The 26270-nt window shown below is 32.2% G+C and overlaps 4 protein-coding genes across 5 annotated transcripts; 2 read left to right on the top strand and 2 right to left on the bottom strand.

Annotated features, from left to right (window-relative positions):
* Positions 1–467: 467 nt before the first annotated feature.
* On the top strand, positions 468–4907 carry LOC114168643 (probable CDP-diacylglycerol--inositol 3-phosphatidyltransferase 2). Of its 2 annotated transcripts, XM_028053536.1 has the most exons (12): positions 473–627; positions 1057–1116; positions 1187–1310; positions 1683–1767; positions 1867–1916; positions 2918–2957; positions 3091–3135; positions 3218–3283; positions 3389–3503; positions 3589–3645; positions 3731–3829; positions 4555–4907. In XM_028053536.1, the coding sequence occupies exons 3-12, from the start codon at positions 1244–1246 to the stop codon at positions 4612–4614; spliced, it is 684 nt and encodes a 227-aa protein (XP_027909337.1). In that variant the 5' UTR covers positions 473–627; positions 1057–1116; positions 1187–1243; the 3' UTR covers positions 4615–4907. The 2 variants fall into 2 exon arrangements, with proteins under 2 accessions (XP_027909336.1, XP_027909337.1); XM_028053535.1 differs by lacking the exon at positions 1057–1116 and having other exon boundaries at positions 468–627.
* A 517-nt stretch (positions 4908–5424) lies between these two features.
* Positions 5425–7571, bottom strand: LOC114170470. Its single transcript, XM_028055958.1, has 2 exons — positions 7184–7571; positions 5425–6486 (listed from the first exon to the last, which is right to left on the bottom strand). Exons 1-2 carry the CDS (start codon positions 7460–7462, stop codon positions 5641–5643), a joined length of 1125 nt encoding a protein of 374 aa, XP_027911759.1. The 5' UTR covers positions 7463–7571; the 3' UTR covers positions 5425–5640.
* A 5113-nt stretch (positions 7572–12684) lies between these two features.
* On the top strand, positions 12685–22198 carry LOC114169515 (pentatricopeptide repeat-containing protein MRL1, chloroplastic). The gene is made up of 19 exons (XM_028054699.1): positions 12685–13020; positions 13286–14054; positions 14193–14457; positions 14702–14765; positions 14848–14992; positions 15073–15188; positions 15291–15419; positions 15526–15699; positions 15793–15957; positions 16134–16274; positions 16886–16985; positions 17385–17493; positions 17582–17673; positions 18804–18894; positions 19218–19449; positions 19536–19628; positions 20321–20369; positions 21123–21216; positions 21477–22198. Exons 1-19 carry the CDS (start codon positions 12700–12702, stop codon positions 21709–21711), a joined length of 3384 nt encoding a protein of 1127 aa, XP_027910500.1. The 5' UTR covers positions 12685–12699; the 3' UTR covers positions 21712–22198.
* A 1326-nt stretch (positions 22199–23524) lies between these two features.
* Positions 23525–23955, bottom strand: LOC114169518 (auxin-induced protein X10A-like). Its single transcript, XM_028054701.1, has one exon. It carries the CDS (start codon positions 23931–23933, stop codon positions 23643–23645), a length of 291 nt encoding a protein of 96 aa, XP_027910502.1. The 5' UTR covers positions 23934–23955; the 3' UTR covers positions 23525–23642.
* Positions 23956–26270: the final 2315 nt, after the last annotated feature.

Below are 26270 nucleotides of genomic sequence, written 5' to 3'. Positions count from 1 at the left end.
ATATAGGATAAATGATGATTTAATATGCACTCTAGTTCTTGAAAGACCAAAGAATCTTGTCTATATAAATATGTGAAAAATTTATTAATTATGTATTGGTTATGAAGTTTTATGAAAATATTTTACTATTAAAATTTAATTTAATATTGTTTTTTGAATACATTATAGTATTTTGAGATTAATTTATATCTCATACATTCAAAGATTTATCAAATTTGTTAGAGACTAAATGGTTTAGTTCTCACATTTTTTAAAGACCAAATTTGATATAAATTGTAATATCATACCCACGTCAAATTAAGAGTTAATGGATGCACTTTATACTTTATACTTTATACTTTATACGCTTCTAATTAACTTCATTTCTTTTTTTGGTGAATAATGCATAAATATATAGTAAGAATAAGGATAAGCAACTAAAGAGGGAAATTAATTACATAAAAAAATAAATAAAGAGTGAAAAGAAAAAGAAAAAAAAAAGGAAAAAAAGGAGAACGCATGGTTTTGCTCAAAATAAACAAAGTCAGTGCCACCTCAAGTTTGTTCCCTGTTTGGATCAATCCGTCGTTGCAACCGCCAGTCGCACCTTTTCTGTCGCCGGAATCCACCACCTTCTCTTCGGCCACGGTATCGTATAATTATCTTTCTCGTTGATACCGTTATTCATTTCAATCCCTAGCTACTGATAGCATCACCACTCACACCGTCAATGTGCCTTATGAAGAACCGTCCTCTGCGGTACGCTAGCTAGGGCTTGGGCGGTGCACTGAATTTTCGAATTCGTGACTTTCAATTGGAATTAGGGGGCAGGGGAGAATATATTTTTGATTTGGCATCGATTTGTGATTTGACTTTTTGTAAAACGAATCCACAACACACACACATACACACTAAAATTGAGCTTATGGTTATTTACCTGAAACTGTTAATGCGGGAAGAGAATTTGTATTTGCTTGTTTGGGTAGGCGAGAATATACTAAGGAAGTCCGTTATCAGATTTTGACTTGCGGTTCCATCAGATTATTGGTTGTCTGACCCGTTTTTATTTTGATGTAGTTAGGTTAGGTAGATGATTGCGACTTAATTCATGTTCCATATATGTACATGACATGGGATGTGAGTACCTATTTTAGCACGTGCCTTCATGATTTTGATGGATTTCTTACTGGAAACTACTTGCATGCAGGTGAATATTTGATCGGCAATACTTATTAGTGAAATTTTAGAATATAAAGAAGCTTCAATGGCCAAGAAACCAGGACAAAGATCCAGTAAATTATCTGTGTACCTTTACATTCCTAATATAATAGGTGGGTGTTTACTTTCAATGTTTGCTTACGTATTGTAGCAACAATGCTCTTAAAAAAACACATTGTAGCAAGAATGCGTACTCTAAATTCTAATACTTGCGTTAATAAGAATAACGGGATACAACTCTGATTTTTGGGCATATGGACAGCGCGAATCAGAAAATTTTTCTGGGTCATTTTTCTTATTGGCACATTTGTTTTTGGAAAACATGAGGCTTTGTTACTCTTTTATTATACCATGTGTTATCAACTGCTGTTTTTAACAAATGGATGTTTGGTAATTGGATCGTTCAGGAGATTGTACTCAACTTCTTCATAGTTCTCCATGAATACAAACTGTCTTAACTCCTGACCGTGTCCATGGTGATGCAGGATACATCCGGGTTCTTTTAAACTGTTTTGCCTTCTCCCAATGTTTAACAAACAAAATCCTGTTCTCTTTTCTCTATTTTTTGAGGTGGGATACCATTTTACGGGCTTTCTCTTGTATTGAGTTTTTTTTTTTTTTTATGTTTATGGGATGTGGGACATAATTTGGCTGAATCTGTGTTGCCAGCTTTGTTTGTGATGCTGTCGATGGATGGTGTGCCCGCAAATTCAATCAAGGTATAAACTTTTTTGTTGATGTCAGATGACAGTACGTTTATCAGTTAAGGTTTTCCTATTGAATTCATAAATAATGTCAATGCTCAACTAAGAAAATTCTTGCTCATAATTTATATGAGTCCACAATGCATGCCATTGCATTTGCATACATAACACTAACCTTCAGAAAAAGTTAATTGAGGGATAATTGTGTTTTGACTAGTTGTAGTTTACTATTTGGACATTTTGAATATGATCTCTGTGTTAATTTGTACCCTTAGTCTCTTTCTGTTTAGTGTGAGCGAACAAGTAAAGATTTTTTTTTTTTATTTACTCTTTTATCAATTATTGAGTCCTTCAAAATCATCTGGAACATAAAATCTGGAAAATCAGTTCAAAACTGAGGGACTGTCTATATATCACAGCACAACTATAATTTGCTTAGATAATTTCTGAGACGCATAGCATATACATTATGAATGTGAGGTAATACTGATTTTCTCACAATTGTAAGGCTGATACCATATTAGCAAATATACATATTATTCTACTATTTTTCACTTACCTAAGGGTTATGTAATAGCAAATTTAGATTAAAATTTGAAGAGTCCACCAAATTTCATCATGTGCTAACTCCCAGCGTTAAGGATGTTTGTTTTGTTCCAATGATTGCATTTCGTTGTCTGTTAGAGTTTCACACTCTTTAATAAAACACTTGATAGATAGACCATATTGAACAAGAAAATAAAGGGATAACATGGCATATATGCTAAAGAGGGTTGGCTTAATTTGTTATAATCAAAGATCATATGTGAAAAGGTCTTGGATTCAAATTCTGGTTGTGATCTTTCACTGGTATCATGTGTAAGCACCACTATATGCCAGCTTGTAGCTTGCCCCAAATGGGGAATTGGGACAGTTACCTATCTCCCTAAATTGTCTATTTTTATTTTGAAAAGACAATTATTCTGTATAATAAACGAATACATTAACCTAGCATTTTTATTGTTTTCTGGATTCAGTGTCAACCTTTGGGGCTGTGCTGGACATGGTAACAGACAGGTTATTTTCTGTTCTCTCTCTCTCTCTCTCTATGCATGCATACCAAAGATATCTGATGATCGATGCTGTTATAACTTGTTTATGTTGTTCAATTCTTGTGTGCTTTGAAATAATGCGGCTTCCTTGATACCAGAATTAGCACTGCTTGTCTACTTGTTGTCCTTTCTCAACTGTACAAGTAAGAAATTTTCCTTTCAAATTCATTAGTCACTGTAATTTTAAGCATGCAAACCTGACTTTTGGGTTGAACTTGTGTAAAGGCCCGGCCTTATCTTCTTGTCATTGCTTGCTCTAGACATTGCCAGCCACTGGCTGCAAATGTACAGGTAATGCATATTGACTGTGCGTTTTTCCCCTAACTTTTATTGCTGATTCTCCAATTATTAGGTTTAATGTGGATGATATGTGGACTTGTTTTTAATTAAATGCAGTACTTTCTTGACGGGAAAGGCTAGTCATAAAGATGTAAAAGACAGCAGCAACTGGCTTTTCAGGGCATACTATGGAAATCGGATGTTTATGGCTTACTGTTGTGTCTCATGTGAGGTAAGTGCAATATCCTCTTCCAGATCTCTGGAAAATCTTTAATAACTAGTTTTTTATTTGGATTCTTATCCTTAATATTGTATAGGTTATATACTTAGTCCTGTTTTATCTTGCGGAGAATCAAACAGAGAAATTGGTGGACGTAAGTGCTCCCTACTGGTGTTAAATTATTTAAGACATTTTATTTGCCGTGATCATCATAGTTTCTCATTTGTTTATATTTCCAGGTTATATCAAATAATTTGCAAAAGATGTCATTACTTTCTCTCCTAATTGGTACTAGTTTATTTGGATGGGCAGTCAAACAAATTATAAATGTTATTCAGGTTCGTATGTTTGTTCTGCATTTTTTATGATTAGACGCCTACGTATTTTTAGATTTTGACCACCCCAGTCAATATTGAAAAGACGAGAAAGAAAAAAAAATTAAAAGAAGTAACACATAAGAGAAGAAAAGAAATCCCAAAGTCCAACGAAACTAGTGGCACTAATTGTTCATACATTTTTGGAATAAACATCCTGGAAGTATCGCAGTAGTACACAATTTTGAATCTTGAAAGTCTTTTGTATTCTACTTTTATTTTTTGTTTAACTATTATTTGTCAACCTTTTTTCTAAGCAAAAGGATCAGCACAAAGTTTCGTGAAGTGTATTTTATCGACTACAGTTATAAAACTTATTCTACTAGAGATGGTGACATTACTTCAATTTGCAGAAGCTTTCCACACATTATCAATTAATCTTGATAATAATTTGAGGGATTGCTTTAGGCTGTTAAAATGAGGATTAAGATTCAATACATTTAGTAACTAGCAGGTTCTGTGGCGCCTCAAATATTGTTCGAGTTTGAATATATTAACTCTTTGGCTTGACTTATTAACTTAATATCATGACTTGATAATGAAAAGAGTTTTCTTTACATTCGCTATACAGATAGGGTCTTGGAATAACGACTGATTCTTCATTTTTTTTTTTCTGATGCGGATTATTATTTACTTAGCAATTAAATTGAGTCCTGCATTTATCTGCCCTAATTCCCTTGTGATTCCAGATGAAGACAGCAGCAGATGCGTGTGTGCTTTATGACATTGACAAAAAACATAAGAACTGATGTTTCTTCCACGACGAGAATCCCTTGCCTTTGTCTTCTCGTACCAAGTTATGTGCTCAGTTTAATATGAATTGCCGCGGATGGAAATTGAGCTTGATTTGTTCAGTTTTCTACATTTGTAATGAAAGAAATAGAAAAATTCTGAACTATAGAATTTACCTTTCCATGTAACAAAAATATTCTGTTGTTCTTTACCCACTGTTAACTACAATGCAACTCAAAGAAATATTTGTTCAGTTGTGAAATTTCAAATCCCTTTATAGGAGAAGAAGGATTGGCTGATTTTGATTTTATATTCTCTCTCGGGTGGGATGGGGTGTGGGTGTATAAACTGTATAAGCACCCTTTATACCACCACTTCGCAACACACTCTCTTCAATATTTATGAAAATTCGTATTACTGTGTGACACGGGGCTTGCAGGATTGATAAAACATCTGAACCATTCATACGTGCATAATTTCTCATATGTAACTCCAAGACATTGTTCTACTTGTGCGCGCTTGCTTTTGATTTGTGAAGTGATCCAATGTCACTTGTTTTTATATATTTTGCTAATTTACTGTATATTGGCCACTGATACCTCTGTCGAACCTTATTCCATGAGTCGATGAGTGAACCAATGTCACTTGTTCTTGTATGTTTGGAAAAGTAATGACTAATTTCTCGTCCTGTCTGCATAACAGCGTTATATGACTTGGTGAAGCATTCTAGTGTATTAATTCTACAACATACTACTACTGCATAAGAGTTTGAAGGCATAACAACACATGCATAAACAGAATATTGATAAAACCAATCCAAATCTTCAAATGAAACAGCTACACGGTTATTGGCTGCATAATTATTGAACCTACCAGAGATATATACATTCCCAAGCGTAGTCAAATAATAGACAAAATCAAAATCACATATTGCATAAATAATGACCTTGCTCCAAACAAGCAAATTTCTCTCTAACGTCCCTACTTTTTCTTGACAGCAAAACAATGTTCATAAAAAAAGATTCCTGGCTCATTAAAGTGTACTAATAAAGGCTAAACCCAAAAAACTGGCTAATGATGATGGCACATCCAAGAGCTATTGCAACAAGAGAAGAAGCCCAAGTAAGTTTCTCGGTTATTCTAGGTATTCTATCTTTAAGTGCCTCACTACACGAACCAATAAATACCGTATAGCTTCCCATTGCAACAACAGTTCCAAATAAGAACATAATGAGAAATGCAGCACCAGCCACCCGTGAAGGCAGAGCAAGAGCAGGCAAAACCATCATCAGTGCATCTGGTTGCAGTCCATGAACTATTCCCGTGGCAAAAGTAGCAAAACCAATCTTCTTCTTTCCTACTACAGGATTACTATCACGCGATTCATAGACGTCCACATCACATTCACCATTTTCCAAGGCAACACATGGAGTAGGCACTTCTGAAGCTTCCTTAATCCCCATTGCACCAATTACTAGCAGGGTAAGGCCAACCACTCTAGTGCCCCATGTCCGAATAACTTCAATGTGAAGTCGATCCTTTAGGAGCAAAAATATCAAGCCAAAGATAACTTGACCAGCATCATGGCCACAGCCCCAAAGGGCTCCAACAGCAGCACTCTCCATTCGGGATCGGCCTATTGACAATGGAGCCAAAGCTGCAAGGTGATCAGGCCCTGATAGTGTGTGCAAGCAACCAGCAAAGAAGCCAGTCCAAGCACTGCTTAGAAGCTCAGTGCGGATAAGTTTTCCACCAACTGCCGCAGCGGCAGGGCCACCACTCTTGGCAGCATTTTGAAATGTTGCAAAAGCTGCCGGAGCAAAAGCTGGCTGGACTAAAAGCAAAACAAGAGCAGACAGTACTGCCAATGTCCGAGCTGTTATTATTGCCTGAAAAAAAAAAACATAGCAAATCATACTTTTAAGCTTAACTACAGTGTTCAAACATCTAAACGGCATAAACCCTAGCAACCTTAAACCGAATAAATACTTGTAACCAAAAATACCACAATAATAATGATGATGATAATAATAAAAATAGCAGTGATACATTACCCGTATACCCAATTCAACAAATAAGTTAATGATCACGGTTTACCTGTAATTACACGTGATTAAAAAGCTAAGTTCTGTTATGATTCAACTCAACTCCAGAAAGAAAAAAAAAAAAAGTATTACCAGAACAGAGCTATTGATGGAAAAGTATCAGTCACAAAAACTGTTACATGCACAGTACACAAGCAACATAGCACCATCCGTTCAGATTACAACAGATTTCTGCACATAAATGACAATTCCCAATTTTCTAGGTCGAGTAATTTATCCCCTTTAAATAAAAGAGTAACGTAATCAACCACATTAATAGAATTTTCCTCTTAGCATAATATACTAAAATTACACGGATTCCCTAGGAGCCAATGACATGTTTAGATACCTTTGACTAAAATCACGAAGAGAATATACTAGAGGATACAGTTTACGATACAGAACATGGTTGAATTAAGAATGAGCATGATGTCAGATGCAAAGAGCACGAAATGCACACAAGATCTAAGCATCAACAAGCATAACAGCAGAAAGCACGTACCTTTGGTTTTTGGAAATTGTTCCCAGTGGTGATCTGATTGAGGGGTTGGGATTGGGGTGTGGAGGTTTGAGGACGAATGAGTTGAGAGGAGATAAGGGGTGGTAGGGTTTTGGGAACAGAAGATGACAAGGAAACTGATGGGTTTTCATGGTGGCAAGAAATTGAGGTGAAGGAAGAAGGTGGTGAAGAGAAAAGGTTGAAGCTTGGTGAGTGAAATCGTGTGAAGGGCTTGAGATTGGTGTGAAGAGGAGAAGAAGATAGAAGCCTATCCATGGGCATGGCTTCTATCGGAAATGAAGAGAAGAGAAGAGAAGAGAAGAAAAGTGATGAGAGAAGGTTTGATTGGATAAAGTCCTCGCTGTGCACCTAAAGCTCAATGTTAACAACCGTTTCGTTATGCTACGTTTTATTTTGTTTTAGGAATTTGTTATGTTTTTTTTTTTTTTTTTTAATTTGGAACTAAATGGTTTGTGTTAAAACAAAATGAACCCAATAATGCTTAATTTCTTAATTTTTTAGGGAAAAATATTTTTTACAAATCATTTTTAAATGGATTATTTAATTGGATCAATATTTTCTTTTAAATAATTTATCATGATCGATAAAGGAAACGAAAAAGAGTCGGATATGACATGTATTTGAGTTATCGATACACCGATACGTTAATTTTGAAAATATTAGAACATGACACATGATATATGCATATTAAAAAATATCTATTTTTTTTAAACATGAAAAATATATGATTATTCTTGTGTGAATCTAAATTAAAATCAAATGTATTAAATATTTTAACATAAAAATTTATAAATTATTGTTATCATCAAAACATTATTGATTTATATATTAGATACTTTATTATTAAATATTGGTAAAATATCCTACAATATTATATACAGATACGTAACACGAGTTAAAATATCGGTACATAAAGAGATATATCACCAATCAATCATATTTAAATATATTTTTTACGTTTTGTAATTTAATAATATCTATAAAGAGTAGCCCTAATTGTAGGACAAATTAGTTAATCTATACTTCTTTATTTTTATTTATTAATATTTTAATATATTTCTCTTTCAAAATTTGAATTAATTTAATCTTATTTGTAAGTATTAGAATTGAGATAAAATTATCATCGAAAGATCTCCCTTATCTACGTGCAAAAACCATTTTGATGCAAGTCATTTTGATGTATTTACGAGTAATTGGTATTGAATAAAATAATGTCAACCTATTAGAGTTTTGATGAGTTTTTTTATCTCGATAATGTCAACTTATTAGAGTTATTATGAATCTTTTACCACAAAAACTTCAACCTAGTAGATATTAGTGTCAACTATATATTAATATTATCATTTTTTTTATCATTAAATGATCTCTTCAATATTATCATTGTTTTCTTAGTTAGGATATCCTTATTTTCACATTCATTATGTAAGTGTCTTTATCTATCTATAACTTCAAATTAATGTTGGCTTCAACTTCAATCCACCTTTCATTGAAACAAATAAATGTGAGGAAATAAATATCAAGTTCTAATAAATAATTCATAAATAAATTAATCAGTATAGTCAAAAAAGTGTTTATAGTAACAAAATTTTACCTCAAACTTAAAAGTTGAGTTAATAATTTATTATTAATTTAATAAAAATTATCTTATTAAGGTAGCGTTTGAATTGAAAAAAAATATTTGAGAAAAAGTAAGTAAATGGATTTGAGAAAATATAAAGTATATTATAGGATTGTTTAGATTAAGAGATTTGAAGAGATGAATAAAGGAATTTCAAGAGAAAGTTTGTAAATAATGTGATAGATATGATAGATAAGAAAAAAATTAATTGATAAAATTATATAATTATTAATCACTTTTGTCGAGAAATGTGATATAAATTGAAATGTAAAATAGTGAAAATTATATTAAAATGAAATTAAATTTGTTATTTATAAAAGAAATATATTTGAAATTCGATCCATATCCTAATTCAACTAATTCATACCATATATATACATAAAAATATTAAATTAAAATATGTATCAAAATTAAATGGAACATATTGTTTTGAAGAAAATACATAATATGTATCAAAATTATTACGAAATAACCCATAATCATTTTTCCAAATTAAAGTGAATGGTGTTTTGGTATTTTACTCACGTTGAATAGTTCATCCCTCCAAATCTGATGATTTGTTGAGAGTGTATATAATCTCTTACACAAATGAATGCTGACTTATATTTTTTGTTGAAATTTTTCTATCCACTTATTTTTCATTTGTTCCTTTGAATAATGAAAACAATTGTGTGATGGCTCAAATGGGATTTTAAACACTAATCTCAGACACCCTTTTGGTTACATTCATTTTAAAATCGTTACTAAAAAATGGCTAGGACAAATTATAAAAAAAAAGTGGCAAATTTCTCTCGTATTAATTACTTTTATATAATTTATGTCTATCTTATTAATAATATTACAATGTAATTAATAATATTACGAATAAAATTGATATTTCAGCTATAATCACACCCCCTAAATCCATTAATCTTGTCATCTCCTAAAATATTCATTAAAAAGCATAAATCAAATAAAAGAATATAAAGTAGGAGAGATTACATAAAACCCATGATAAAAATTAAATGTTACTTTATGAAACATAAACAAATTATATTTATTATGAAAAAAAAAACCTAAATAAATAGATAAAGATAAAACGTTAAACCACTTATCTTGTTTTCTATGAATTAAAACTCTTCCAATTCCGATCTGACGTCAGATAATCTCAGTCATAACTAAAACAAAAAGTCTTTCTCTCTCTCCCCTTTCTCTCTTTCTCTCTCTCTTTCTCTGTGTTTTTCAACTCAACCCCCTTTCTCTTTCTCTTTTCCCTTCCTTACAGTCTCCTCCCATCTTTCTCGGAACCGCCTCCTTTATTCTTGTTACCACTTCTTTCAACTGATTCCTTCAATCTCAACACAACATCCCCCCACCTTCTCCTTTCTGTTTTGTCTATCTCTGAAATATCTGAACCGTTTACATTTTATTGGGCCTCGTGAGATCCATAGTTCCGACCTACCCGAGTTATCCGACCTACCCGAGCTATCCGACCTACCCGAGCTACCGAGCTGTTTGACTATACTGACCTAACGAGATACTTTGTTGAATCCTACTAAGTCGAAATCCAACCTAACGTGTTGACCAGTACAAAAACTAAATTAACTAACATAATAGCATGATGGTTTCCTTCATGAAAACATGAGAAACTTTGAAGTGCATACTTACAAGAATGCAAAGAGTGGTGTCATCTTTCTCTAAGAGACTTTAAGGAATCACTCATTGATAAAAAAATAATGCATGCAAACTAAGGAATAATCACTCTCCAACCAAAGTATTTGAAAGTCCACTTTCCAAGGATGCTCCAAAGTACAAATTGTCCCATAAACACATCATAAATAAAAGTCCAGTCAGAAAAAAAAACTGAAAATTTACTCACATATTCATCATATCTTTCTTTAAAAATGCCAACACGCATAGTCAAAAATCAAGACAATCCCTAACTACATAATCAATATCCACCTTGAATCAATTAACAGATGAAACTTGTCATATTATATCCATAAATATTACTAGTTGAATTTTTCCCACTATACTAAACAACTTTCCTTTCTAAAAACAAGTTTATTATGAATTTTATTAACCAATGACCGAAATAATTGCACATTAGGAGCCCTAAGAAAATTGGCACGCCCAAATATATAAAAAGAAGAGATTTTTTATTACAAGCGAGAAATCTCTTGAAATATCTAACAAAAGAAACAGACACATACACATTAGCAGTATAAAAGTGACTTTTAGCAGGACTCACCCATAGACCAGAGAAAGTGTCATGTCCATGCAAGAAAGATTTCAAGTAGTGCATGATCCCAATATCTCCTCTACAAAAGACAAATATATCATCAACAAAAAAAGTATGAAAATGAAATTGCATCCCCAAAAACCAACCATGGAAAGCATGAGCTTCTTATAAATAAGTTATGAAATTCCTAATTATAAATATTACTATAGATTCTAATTATATAAATTAATATATATATATATATATATTATAAATTATTTTTTTAGTTAAAATTTATTTTGTAACTCATTCCTTATCATGGATGACGATAGGTCGGGCCAGACACGAATAATGTTTACTTGCAACAAAAAAATTCACTTGTTATCTCATGTTACTCGTAGGGTATCCATTTAAAAAACATGCGGATACATGTGAATACCCACCAATTTAAAAAAATATATAAATTTATAAAATAAAATTACAAAAAAATATATAAATTAATTTTTAATTTTAATCAAATTTAACTTAATAAAACATAAGTTAAACTTTAATTTTATTTTTATCGATATTGAATATCCATAGATATGAATAATATGATATCCACATAAGATATTACAATATCCACTATCCGTAGATATATCCATGAATACCAACTATGTTGTGTAAATTTTATGTAGGGATATTACCTAAACACAACTATTTTTACCATCTTATTCCTTATACACCTAAAATACAAAGAAATAATGGTTACATACTATATGGTTGATTATTTCAACAAGATAAACAACTAAAATCTCAAAGATTAATTAAATGGACGTATTCAAATTTTTATATTTAATCAATCAAATATAATTTAACCACTTGAAACCTTATTGGTGACTTTGACAAGTTGAAAATAAACTAATTAGCATATATATATATATATAATATGAAAAACTAAAAATAAATTTTGGTCATTGTTTAAAGGCAATACATGAAATTACATATCAATAAATTACTCTAAGCATATTATGATTATAATAGAGTTACCAAAAATAGTATAACGATGATACATAAATTACTCTATTTCTGCAATGGAATTTGCGCATCGATATGCACATTATAGCGTTTGTTGAAGTATACAAAAAGCAGTTTGTCAAATGTTAAAAAATAATTAGAAATTTATATATAATTATTAATTATATCAGGATAAAAAACTACAATAAATATTTTTGTTTAAAAAAAGTTATAACTTTAATACAAAAACTTTATTTATTTCTATTTAAATTCCATTAACACGGTAACATATACTCAAAAAATATTAAAATTTATTTATAAGTTTACAACAAATTTTAATATCAAATATATATATAGTATACCAAATTTTTAAAAAAAATGATGTTAAAATAAAATTAATTAAACTAAAACTTTTATACTTTATTTTTATTTTTTCTTGTAATAATAAAAAAAAACTAAATATGTACTTACTTTGTTACGTGTCCGAAAACAGTAAAAGGTTATTAGAAAGAAGCAATGTGTGTGGTAACAGAAAAACAAAAATGTGCCACGTCAGGAAGAATTGGATGAGCAAGAAGTCGTGTCTCTGGTTGCTCAAAACAAGCTGCTACCTCCTCTCCTCTCCTTTCTGCTAAATGCTAATCCACTTCTTCTCTCTCTCACTCTCACTCTCTCTCTTCATCCATGGAAGTTAACCTCTCTCTCAACCGCCACCGCGCCCTCTCTCTCACCTCCCACGCTCCCTCCCTCTCCGCTCTCCGCTCACACTTCCTCGCCTCCACGCACTCTCTCCGATTCCCTCCCTCGCCACCCTCCCTTCGCTCCCGGAACAGACGCACCACCAGCCGCAACTCAGGTCTCCTCCGCATCCACTCCCCGCGCTTCGTCTTCAAGGCCTCCTTCCATTCCCACTCCGTCGTCGTCCTCGTCATCGTCGTCACTTTATCCGCCGTTTCCTGGCTCCACTTCACTCTCACCAAGAAAAAAAACAAGTCTCTTAACCAGGTCACTTTCCAACAATAACATTCCAATTTCACTCCTTACTTCTTTTCATTTCAATTCTTCCACCTACTTTTCTCGCTTCTTCAATTCTGTTGCCGGATTGTTCTCTGTCTATTACTTACTTTTTTCGCATTTAGCAACTTCTTCACTCCACACCGCATTTAGTGTTCTGGATAGACTTTTGCTGCTGTCCGAGCTACGCAGCTTGTGAATTGATTGAGTAATATAACTTATGTTTCGATAATAACTAACTTTTCCTCTTGTGCAGACACGGGGGCTTACGAATTTCGCATTATCGCCTCAGGGAACTAATGTTGGGAGTCAGGTCATTGATGGCGAGATTCTTGGTTTCACGGAATTTCAAAGGGATAACACGCTGGCTGAGATTGGGAAGTTGAAGGATGAGTACCGGGTCTTTGAGGAAAACGAGATCCACCTCCCGTTTTTGAAATCTTCAGTGGTACAAGAAGTGGCCATCGCCACCGAGACTTCAGAGTCATCTTCTGTTCTGGACTCTGGTTTGAATAATAATAATAATAATAATAATAATAATATTAATAATAGTAGTAGTAATAGTTCCAAGGTATTGGATGAGTCTTTTTTATCTGTGCCTTTCTCATCAACTTCGTTACCACCTCTGGAGTTTGCTGAGGAAATGGCTATACACGTGGAAGAAAGTCAAGATAAAGTTAACTCTGATACCGAGTTTCCTTTAATTGACGTCGAATCCGAGCATACTGCTTTGTCTGTTCGCGTAAACAACGCAGTGGCGGCGACTGTTGTTGGACTTACTGAAGAAAAGATTGAGCTTGGTTCCATGAATGGTGAGGTCCTTTTTGGAGAGTCCGTAAGGGAAGGGCTCTACATGTTTTATGAGGTTAACAAGCCTGCAACTGGATCTATGACACCGCTGAGTGGTTTAAAGTCATTATCTCCCCGTGCTTCTTTTATGAATAAAAAAAGGTCGCCCTCAGTGATGGGAAATGCCACACTGAAAGGAACAGGGTTATCTACAGATATTCCTCTACAAGAAGCAGGTAATTTACGTGCGAAAGAAAATGTATCATCATACCATTTCAATGATGATATTTTTGGTCAAATCCTTACGTAGTATAGTGATGAACAAACCAATATTTAAATAAAACTTTTATGTAAACCATGTTTTATTGATTCAGAACATGTCAAAGGAGCAGCTGAATTTTCCAGTCATAATGGCTACCCTCTGCAACATGTGAGTAAAAACTTGAGGAGGGGCAGAAGCTCTTCAAGAGACAGGGAAAGAACCAACGTGGATTACAATAATAACACAGTTTTCCCCCAGGCTCACTCAATGAAGATGCATATTGATCTGAAAAATGATAAAATCATGGTGCCTGATGATCAGAAAAATGACCCTTCAGAGCATCTAAGCAAATATAATAATTTGCTAAAAGTTGGGAGGTAATTTGCTAACCTGATCTGCCTCCTATGAACACTGAAAAGCTAATGTAGTTGATTTATGAGAATACTAGTTGGAGTTTAAAACATGAAACCAATTTGCTTTCAATGAAACAATGAGGTGAAACTCCTCCCTTTCACTTCTTTCTTATTTATTAACTATATCATGATCATGATGCCCGTCTGACCTACTTTTGCCATTGCTTTTGACATGGGGAGCTTATACTAAGTACATTGATTTTGTTAGGGTACATGAATGTGTAGAAGTGCTTAAACATATGGAAACAAAGGGTTTATTAGACATGACTAAGGTACTTGCATCTTTCTGGTTTTACTTGATATTTATTTCTTCAATTTTTTTGTTTCTCTTATATGCTTATTTACCGGTTATAGGTTTATCATGCCAAGTTTTTTAACACCTGCAAGAAACGAAAGGCTGTTAAAGAAGCTTTTGATTTCATTAAACTCATTCCAAATCCAACGCTGAGTACATTTAACATGCTTATGTCGGTGTGTGCAAGCTCCCAAGATTCAGAAAGTAAATATTCTGGTTACTATCTAAAAGTTCCTTCTTTGTCATCTTTTTAGCTCATGACATTTTTATTGTGTATTTTTCAGGGGCTTTCCATGTTTTGCAGCTTCTTAAGAATGCTCAACTAGAACCTGATTGCAAACTTTATACCACTCTGATATTAACTTGTGCAAAGAGTGGGAAAGTTGATCTAATGTTTGAAGTACATTATGACCCTTCAACTCATCATAGCATGATTTAATTAAATATAATATAATTTTCTGTAAATTATGAATATATTAAAATTGTTAATCTGTATGCTTAGGTGTTTCACAAGATGGTTAATTCTGGAGTGGAACCTAACGTTCATACCTACGGAGCACTTATTGATGGTTGTGCTAGAGCTGGGCAAATAGCCAAAGCATTTGGCGCTTATGGAATATTGAGGTCAAAGGTACATTTACTGAAAAATGTCTTTCTAAAGAATTATCTCTGTAGGGGTATGAGTTTAGCTCCTCCTTATTTAATTATACATGCTGATGTGATGTTTTATGCAGTAGAATGTGAAGCCAGATCGTGTTGTATTCAATGCACTTATAGCTGCTTGTGCCAAATCAGGAGCTGTAGATCGTGCTTTTGATGTTTTAGCAGAAATGGCAGGTGAAACGCAGCCCATTGACCCTGATCACGTAACTATAGGTGCATTGTTGAAGGCATGCACTAAAGCTGGTCAGGTGCTGTTTCTTCGTTCCCCAATCACTCTTTTTATTGTACTTTACTATGGATCTATTTAATGTTAAACAATTTCTATTTTTTTTTTTCTTCAGGTTGAACGTGCAAAAGAAGTGTACAAGATGGTACAAAAATATAACATAAAGGGATGCCCCGAAGTTTACACCATTGCCATTAATTCGTGCAGCGAAACAGGGGATTGGGAATTTGCTCTTGCTGTATACAATGACATGACCCAGAAAGGGATCCAACCAGATGAGGTACTTTAAAAAAATAATTTGTTCGTGATCTGGATTATTAAAAGCTTTAGTTTCACATACTATAAAACATAATAAAAAAAACACTTATTTGCATGGTGTTTTATTGAATTGATTCTTGTATGCTTTTCTTCATTTCTTTACTGTTGTTTGCTTACAGAAGTTGATTCGTCATGCAGATATTTCTGAGTGCACTGATAAATGTTGCTGGTCATGCTAAAAATCTGGATGCTGCCTTTGATGTTCTACAACAAGCCCGTGAAGGAGGAATACGAATTGGAATAACGTCATATAGCTCATTGATGGGTGCCTGTAGTAATGTATGTCCGGTCAACTAATAAAATTTAAGTTGAAAAGAAACAGAAAACGAGACTGTCATGAAATGAAAATGAAAACATCATTAATAAAATCCAGGTTAATTTTTTAGTCATGAAACTCAAAAAATTGGATTATGGATTTTATAGAGTATGCATAATAAAAGGTAAGGGAACTGAAATGGATTGAAGGTCTATTGATGGGACGCATTTGAATTATGTATTAAGAAAGGATGTTAAAAATATGTTTTTATGTTTAAAATAAAATTATTAATTAAAAAAAAATATTTAATGACCGTTATTAGACTTTCTAATAAGGAAAGTAATGAAGTCACGGGTTTCCTAAAATTTTTCCATGTTTTTCTGGCATTTTTTCTATTAATTTTAATTAAGAAATAAATATGGATGTAGAATGTTTTTTCTAGTGTAGTATATATGGATTTTGTGCTTTAGTTGATGGTCCCGAATCTAGAAATTAATAATAATGAAATACGAGAATGACCTAAGGCAATTACTGTGTACTTTTATGTTTCTTTTCCATGTAAGTTATGCTTTTTCGACTCTTTTTCCGCCAGCATTGACTTCACCTACTAACTAGTGGCAAATGCTTGTTCCAGGCAAGAAATTGGCAGAAAGCATTGGAGCTATATGAATATCTTAAGTCTCTTAAATTGTCAATAACAGTTTCAACAATTAATGCTTTGCTCACTGCACTTTGTAAGTTTGACCTTTTTCTTTGGTCTTTAAGATTGTTACATTCATTAATGTTTGATTGGAAAAATATTAAATAACTTGGAAAAGAAGTTATTTTCAAAAAAATAACTGCAAATTTGAAGGTCTTGTTTTTTGTATATACCACTCAACTTTTTCATTTCTTCTCAATGTAAGACTTTCAAATCATTCTTGGATTCCTAACATATCTAACGTTTCTTTTCCTGAAGCATTTCTTGTAAATGACGTGTTACTCCTTTCTCTACCTTTGTTTTGCTTGATTATGGATACTTCCAACTTTATTTTCAATTTTATAGCCGTTTCCCCAATCTGTACAGTTATATTGTTTAAGTTAGCTGATTAATGGGGAAAAAGGACTTTAAACATTTTAAGAGTTCTGTACAGGTGATGGAGATCAATTTCAAAAGGCTTTGGAGGTTTTTTTTGAAATGAAAGGATTAGGATTGTGCCCAAACAGTATCACATTCTCGGTACTTATAGTGGCAAGTGAGAAGTAAGTGGTCTAATAGGATTTTGTCGTTAAGTTAATGTTTTGTTTTGGTTCTTTCTCAACGAATTTCCTATTTTTACTGCCCTGATAGAAAGGATGATATGGAGGCAGCTCAAATGCTTCTTTCTCAAGCCAAAAAAGATGGTGTAGCCACCAATCTCATAATATGTCGATGCATAATTGGTGAGTCTCAGTCAATTTTGTGAGCTTCAATTCTCTCTCTGTATTGCTCAGCTTTTTCTTTGCTATTGCTTTGAAAATCACCAGTTTCTTGCATGACTTATATTTATACTCTTACCCTCCGCATTTGGAGCTATATTATTTAGAAACTATTGTCGCTTCATGTGATGAATGCAAATACATTGAAAAGTGATGTAAAATTTTCCGTTTTTCATTGTTTTTGTTGTGTTATTGCCTTTAAAGCCCAAATATTTAATGCACTACAGGTACAATTTGACATGTAAATGATATGAGAAAATTCTTAAAAAGTTTAAGATTGATTAGTATTAAATTTGTTAATATGAATTAAAAACAAAAACATATTTTGCATAAGTTCACTATCCTTTTTGAGAGAAATATCATTTCTCATTAACACATAATCACATTGGTGGTTGGTGATCACAGTTTTTAAAAAGTTAATTGATGTGACCGTATGGCCAAAGACCATATCAAAATATGTGCTTTCCCCAATGAACATATAAAAATTTCACACCTTTATTAGAACATCACAAAAAGCATCTTTAGTCCTCTTCAAGAGAAGTCGTGATTCTATAATTGTTAGTCCTAATGAAAAAAGTTTTGGCTCTACAAATTTGCCTTCTTTTCACTAGTTATTTAAGGATATAAAGGAATAGGATAGACTCATATTAGAGCTGTGTAATTTAATCGTTTTCAAAGGTAAGAGTTGTATACAAATGTATTAATAATATTTTCTGAAACAGCATAAGTTGCTGCTTATAGGACCGGAGAATATGGGTTTTGTAGGATCGAACAAATTCTTTCACAGTTTTGTGTTTGTTCAGTTAGTTAATTGTGTGCAATCGCATAGTAAATATTTCTATGGCTGTTTTATATAGAAAATACAGAAATCATGATGAAATCTTATTCCTTCCTTTAAATTATAAGAAAAGAAAGTATTAGGCTCATACGATATGTATTGAATTTTATTTATAGGACTAGTTCTTAATTTGCTGGGAACTTCAAGCAAAAGGTTGTGGATTTTGGTTATCTTGTGGCCCATTATCTATTCATATACTATGCCTTGATAGTTCTGTGATTTGTAAATCCTGATAGCACTTTGATTTCTTTGAAAGGAATGTGCCTGCGGAGATTTGAGAAGGCTTGCGATGTTGGTGAGCCTGTTTTATCTTTTCACTCAGAACGGCCTCAAGTTGATAATAAATGGTATACATTACGTTTACTACTTTTTTCTTAAGACAACTCTTTATTTAACCATTTCTAGACATTCCTTTACGTATTTGTTTTTTCAATATATGCATATCAGAGTGCTGTTTTTCATAGTGAAACTATTGCATTTCTACAACATTTTGTTTGAACTGATCCTATTTTTAATCATTCTTCTCAATTGAATCTGTCTAAGGACAAAACTAAAAACACTAGGGAAGTCTGTAAATCTCTGTTCCCGGAATTTTTGTGACTAATAATTTTATCAGGCTTCTCTTGGTTTTTTCTTTGTGGAAGTTTTTAATGCTGTTTTTACTCTGAAGGACATCGCTGGCCTTAACGGTGTTTCGTGATACAATTGACGCTGGTCAAAAACCTACAATTGAAATATTGTCACAAATTCTGGGATGCCTGCAACTTCCTTATGATACATCTCTGAAAAATAGACTTATTGAGAACCTAGGAGTTAGTGCAGATACTTCAAGAGGATCAAACCTCTGTTCATTACTGGATGGATTTGGTGAATACGATCCTCGTGCTTTTTCTATACTTGAGGTCAGTATGGAGCTGAAAGTAGTTCTATTCAATATCTTGTGCCTTATTGTTTCTAAGGGAACCTGAATCATCATATGATTTTGTAGGAATCTGCTTCATATGGAGTTGTTCCATTTGTATCATTTAAAACGAGTCCCATTGTTATTGATGCTAAAGAATTGCATGCTTCTACTGCTGAGGTGAGTTAATAGAACTCCTACATTGATTATTTTTGTTTCATAAAAAAATTGCATTTTAACTTTGAAAGGCTAGAGAAAGAGGGAACTGTATACGTGTGGGATTCATTAACTCAACTGTATTTGGGAATTACAATCCATTTGAATTCCTATTTATAGAAAGTCAGGTTGAGTCTAAGTAACATACCCAAGCCTGTCCCATAGTTTATGAAAGCTGACATATGCTCGCTATATTCCTAAATTCACTTACAAGTCTAAAATTAAAAACATTTTTAGCAGAAAAAAAGTGCTTTACAGTGGGTATACCTGACACACACAAGCTTCTTGCATAACCCACATAATCTTACAATGTTCGAGGATTAGCTAACAAGTTTAAAATGCAGAAAAAAGGCTTTAGAGTCATTGGACGCATAATTTGCACACAACATGACCAGACGGAAATTATTGGTCTTTATTTTACAAACACATTTGATATTTGGTGATACCAATGTGCAACTTTTGCTCCAAAGTTTGAATGATGGATCCAATAGCTTTCTGTTCCATGCTTACTCTTTGTTCATGTCTCTTTCATACTCGGTACCCTGTATATAATAGAAACATTTGCAAATTTGACAAGCAAACACATGCAAAAGGTAGACATTTGTGCTCCTGCAATTGTTAAATCCATATCCCTAAATTCATGCAAATGTTAACAGGTGTACCTCATAACAGTTTTCAAAGGTCTCAAGCATAGACTGGCAGCAGGTAATATCATCATCATTTAATAATATCAGTGCTACCTTTTACTTGTTGAACTTTTCGCTCATAGAAAGATTTATTTATAATTCTTGTGTGGGATCAATTGAAATTTAAAACCAAGTTAATTTGTTAAACTGACTTTATTTACACGAAAATATTCTACTCTATTGACTCTTAATTCTAATATCTGGATAAGGAAGTGAATTGAATTTACGGTGTAAGTTGTAGTTTTTTTTTTTTTCGGAATTCTTTGCAATATTGTACGGAAAAAAGCTGGCAACAAATGATTATAAAAAATATGCTTTATTTTATTGACTTTGGTATCATTATATTCTTTAGCACATGACTTCCCCTAGTCAGTTTGCATCCCTTTCTTAGTACCACTTCATCTTTCCTTCTGTTTAACGATTTTCCCAACAATACGAGGACTTGTTTTCTGGAACTCTGTAACAAATATTGTGAACAAGACCTTATTATGACATTTTGCCAGATCAATTTCTTGGTGATCATTTTTAAATTTTCAATTGGTGATCCAAGTCTACAAAGTCCAGTTTTTCTTTTAACATATTATTACAGGATTCTCATTTTTTCCTTTTTTTTTTATCGTTGTTTAAATCTATCCAAAATTTGTTTGTTTAAATAAACTTCATTACTAATTAACTAGTTTACTACACCAACAGAAGGCATGTGATAAAAAAATATTACATTATAATCTCCGTCCTGACTTAGTTGGGGTTCCCGTGAAAATCTTCTTTGCAGGTGCAAGAATTCCCAACATAATCATTTTATTGCCTGTAGAGAAAACAGAAGTTGTGTCTCAGAAGGGGGAGAAGATTATTAACCTTGCTGGAAGGTAAGATCGTAAATCACAAAAGTATACGTTGTCAACATGCTTTTAACCATATAGTGTCCCCACATATTTGCACTCTGCATTGTGTTTTAAGGAGATTATTTGTTGTAAACGACTGAATTACATATGACGTGACTGTAGAGCTGTCACTGTGTGAATATATTCATTTTTTTCTATTGGAAATAAATTTTCTCTTGTACACTGTGTCTAGAAAACATTGTTTAAGAAATTGGTTTAACAAATATGCAATATTTTGGGTACAGAGCTGGCCAAGCAATTGGAGCGTTATTGAGGAGGCTTCAGATTCCTCATCAGGGTAATGAATCGAATGGCAAGCTTAGAATTCATGGTGTGGCTCTGAAAAAATGGTTCCAGCCAAAACTTACATCTCCATTTAGCGGAAAACCAGGTGATTGGAGTTCCTCCATCTCACGACTGGGTAAAGGTATCAGTCATCAGCAACGAAACATCCGAGTTGGCAATCTGTCTTTGGACTAAGACAAGTGTACATGTATTGATTAGCAGCCGAAGACAAGCATCTGCTTTTTGCTTTCTTTCCTGCCCCCTCTTCACCAAATCATCTTAATGTTTTTTCAATATTTAAGTTGAAAGCTCCTTCATCCTTCTTGAGAGTGCTGAGGCCATTGAATGGTAGGAGCAGGGAAAGTGTAGGACATCTCAACAACTTCATTCTGGTGACCAATGTCGTACCCGCGATAAAATATCAATGGCAGTTCTTCACCTGCAGCTATGTCATGGCCTTTGCAACGCGGATTATATATATATCTATGATCATAGAGATGCAGATGTTTCATGTATCTATGTATCTATGTATCCGTTTTTCCTACATTTATTCTTTTTGTCTAGAACCCTCCATATGTAAACTATAGAATAGGCAAATTTAAACAACAATAAAGACGATTTTGATGTTTATAAATTCTTCCGTTATTTTCAACCATCCTATATGAGATTACTGATTTGGTCCCTCAGTGTGCTTGGTACTTAGATAAATACCAGTTAACATGATCTTAGATAAATATTTATATGTTTAGCTTACATTTAGAAATTGATTTATCTAGTTTTTACATTGATTTTTACTATTAACCTGCTTTAAGAAAAACAAAGTTCAATATTTGTCATTTACTTTATTCAAAATTGATTTTATACCTTCCAACCATTTTTAAGAATTTTGTACTATTGTTAATACTTTATTTTTATTTTATTTGTAGGCATATGATTGCATGAAATATCTACTGTTGTTAAAGAAGAAATACTCTGAACTCCAGAAAGGTCAAACTTAATATTTGAATTTAATATATTAGAAAGATTCACAAAACGTTAAATTTAACTACTTTTTAGTCTATAATTATGTCTTGATTTTTTCATTTGTAACATATATTTCAAAGTATTTTTTAGTTTTATCATGATGTATTTTTATTATGTTTTCATACACTTTCATTAAACAATCTCTTTAAAACAAGTACAGAGGAAATTAAAATATAACTAAGTAATGCGTATATATACTAACAGTAAACGATACTGCTATTTAACAATAAACCATCTTATATAGTAAAATTGTTTAGTCGGTCGAGAATGAATAAATAACCTTTAGAAAACAACTAAATTAAGGTATCTAAAAAAAAATGTTTAAGTAATTTCGGGATTAAATTAAAATTTATTATATACACACACACACATATATAAATATATATATATATATATATATATATATATATACATATATAATTGTTATTACTATATATATAAATAAATTTTGAGTTTAGTTTTTGTACCGTGTAAGAAAAATTATTGATCAATTTAAAGTATTATTGGTCTGACTTTTATAAGACAATTACTTCAAAATTATATGAAATTTTAAACTAAATACCATTGTAAAAAACTATACTGTCTCATACTATTTCATTCCCTCTTATACGTATTTGTCTCTTTTCTTTTTCTTCTACCATTTACTTATGTTTATTTTTTCTTCCACTTTAACATTTTTGTGTGTTTTGTACCCCATGAAATAAAATCCAATTTGAAATATTTACGAAGGTTTATTAATGTCAAAACCTTTAAAGTTTAAACTTGAAGAATGTACTTAATCAAATTTACAGTCAAATTTAAACTTGTTGATTTATTAAGAAACGAAAAACACAACCATATATTTAATAACCCGAATAGTTAATTGAACTTGTTTATTCCGTAGGAGCAGCTTGCAACTGAACTATGAAGGCGAAAATTGCCCATAACAATAAACAAATGGAAGTGAGGAAGAAGAAGAAGTAGTTACAATTGCCATGGCCATCAATTTTGATTATCCAGACAGTGAGCACAATATATATATAATAGTAAGAATGATACAAAAATAAAGAAATAGAAGATAGTCAAAATGAGTGAGTCAATTAAGAGTAGTAGGTAGTACGTAATTAACAATGGTGTCTGTCTGAGAAGGCACGCATTTGAGAAGTGAGATTGATGAAAGCTTCTTCTTTGCAAGGAATGGTGAGGCCTCCCATGGGATGGTTGAACCCAAACTCTTCTTCTGCTCGGTTCAGCAAATCAAGAAACAAGGGGTGCTTCAAATATGATATCGGAACCACAAACCTCTTCTTTTCGAGATCTCCGACGTAAACTGCAACGTGACCCTTTGGAACATTGTTGGACTTCAACGACGTGTGTTTTGCATTAACAAGAAACGGCAAACGAATACCCATCATTGTTGGTTGAGAAAGTGAAGAGTGGGTGGTGGTGTATTTATAGGAGGAAGATGGAGGGAAAAATGGTACGTGTCCAACTCATAGCAAAGGAGAGTGTCCCACTTGGTAATAATGTGGAAGGAAGAGTCACATGGTTTTGTTGAAGTAGAAGCTAAAATGCACGTCAAAGTGTTCTCACTATTTGGTTTGGTTGATGAGCCAGCTAAGTTCCATCGGAGAATTCTTTCCACCATTCTCTTCTCATCACTACATACTATTCTTTTGTATCAAAGTGCAGTACGCTGAAAACGATAACTGTCTATCACTGTCTCTCTTCACTCCACCAAGATTCGTTAACTTACGGATTATTTTGTTTTCATATGGAATAACAATATATATATTCATTTCATGAAATATATAAAGAAAAAAAATTTTAACAATGATACCAGAACAGATGATTGGAGGTGTCTCACAATATAACCATAACAAAAAATGGTTATAATGTGATTTACAACATAAGGATAATAAAAAGAGTCATCAAAGAAAAATATATAGCATATAAAGTAAAAAAAATCTCATCGTTGAGGGAAAATTATTGAAAATAATTCAAGTCTGAGTTAAAATTTTACATTGGATACTAAAAATAAAGTTAAACATTGTATAAAAATAAATTTGTTATTCTATTGTCTTAAATTTTTGGATTAAAAATGATATCAAATAAATACTTTATAAATATAAGACTAATATATATATATATATATATAATTATCATCTATCAATGATTACCATATGAAATTTTTTTTATAAAATTAAATTAGACTTGAAATTTAATTGTTAACAAAAATGTAAAATTTCTTTTATAATTGAAGACTAAATCAAACAATAAATTATGTTTGTTATATAAGAAAATATTTTGTATGAATTTTACAATATACAACACTACATAAGTAAGTAATTTATTTTTAAATCAAAATATAATTTTTTAAAATAATTTTAAACAAAAACATTTAATAACCAAAGAAAAATAATCTATTAAACAACTAGTAAACTCAAAAATAAAAAGAGTCTTAAAAATATGCAATACTTTTACCGACACTTTAAGATATATATTCATAAATATTCAAGTTTTCTAGTATATTCTTGACATAATTTTGTAAAAGTTATAAATTTTGATGCAACTTTTCTAACAAAAATAAGAAATAGAACAATTTTTCTTGACCTATATATGTTACTTTAAATCTCCATTCACTAAAAAAACTTGAAAAGATGAACCAAATTTGGCTTTCTTTTTCTTGTAATATTTATGGAGGAAACACGAGGAGGCGAAGAATGGTGACAACGTGGCCATGCATTAACTCTAACTTGATTCACATTCATAGCATCATTCAACCTTTTCTCCAACCAAAACTTTATCTTCTGTTACTCCTGTCTTTCATACACCTACACTTTCCTCAATAGAATGTTCAATGAATTTTCTTCTTATTTTATCAGCATCAAGTGAAAATAACCTACCAACACAACCTCTTTCTTAATAAACCGACACACCATACTCTCAGCTACAATACAATAAATACTCACAAATACATTTTTTTTCTCATAATTTGTAAACTGAAAAAGAAAAAGAAAAAATATGAACACACACACACACCATTCTCAGAGATGTGAGAGTTTATCAGTGAACCGACAAGATTCGGATATTAAGGATAATAAGCAAACATGGAAGTTTAAGAATCTCATCAGAACAGCAAAAGCATTAACACTTCTCTTTTCTTTTCTTTTTTTCTGGCTTTTTAGGTTATTTTGTTTGTTCTGATGAGATGTTTTGAAGTTAGTTTTAATTGTTGAGTAGCCATTAAACCTATTTATGAGGTCCCACCCTTGTAGATATGCTTTCAGCTTTTTACGTACACATATAACGCGGCAAAGGTACAATCATACGTATTTTTTTATCAGTATTATCCTATTACGTTATACGATTAAATTAAATTAAAAATATTTTGTTTAATTAGTCGGATGATACCTATTCTAGTAGATGTGTGTTAATCTGATACCCGTTTTTAAAAGAGTGTTAAACACGTGGCACACCATTAATGACATTAATTATCTCCGTTTGAGAGGAACCTAATTGAAATACTTTTTAAAAAATTAGGATACAATTGACACTTTTTAAAAAGCGGGTAGCAGATTAACACACTTCTACCAGGGTGGGTACCATTCGATTAATTAAACCATATTATTTATACCATTGTATGAAAGATATAATTTTTTCAAGTCATTTTTTATTAAATAATTTTATCTTTAATAAGAGAAATATTAAAAAATCAAAATAAGAAAACTAATTGTATTATAATTCTTAAT

This window comes from Vigna unguiculata, chromosome 11, assembly GCF_004118075.2.
Source record: "Vigna unguiculata cultivar IT97K-499-35 chromosome 11, ASM411807v1, whole genome shotgun sequence".
NCBI classification, from domain to species: Eukaryota; Viridiplantae; Streptophyta; class Magnoliopsida; order Fabales; family Fabaceae; genus Vigna; species Vigna unguiculata.
Note: the sequence above shows the minus strand (reverse complement) of the source record. Positions and strands in the feature narration are given on the sequence as shown.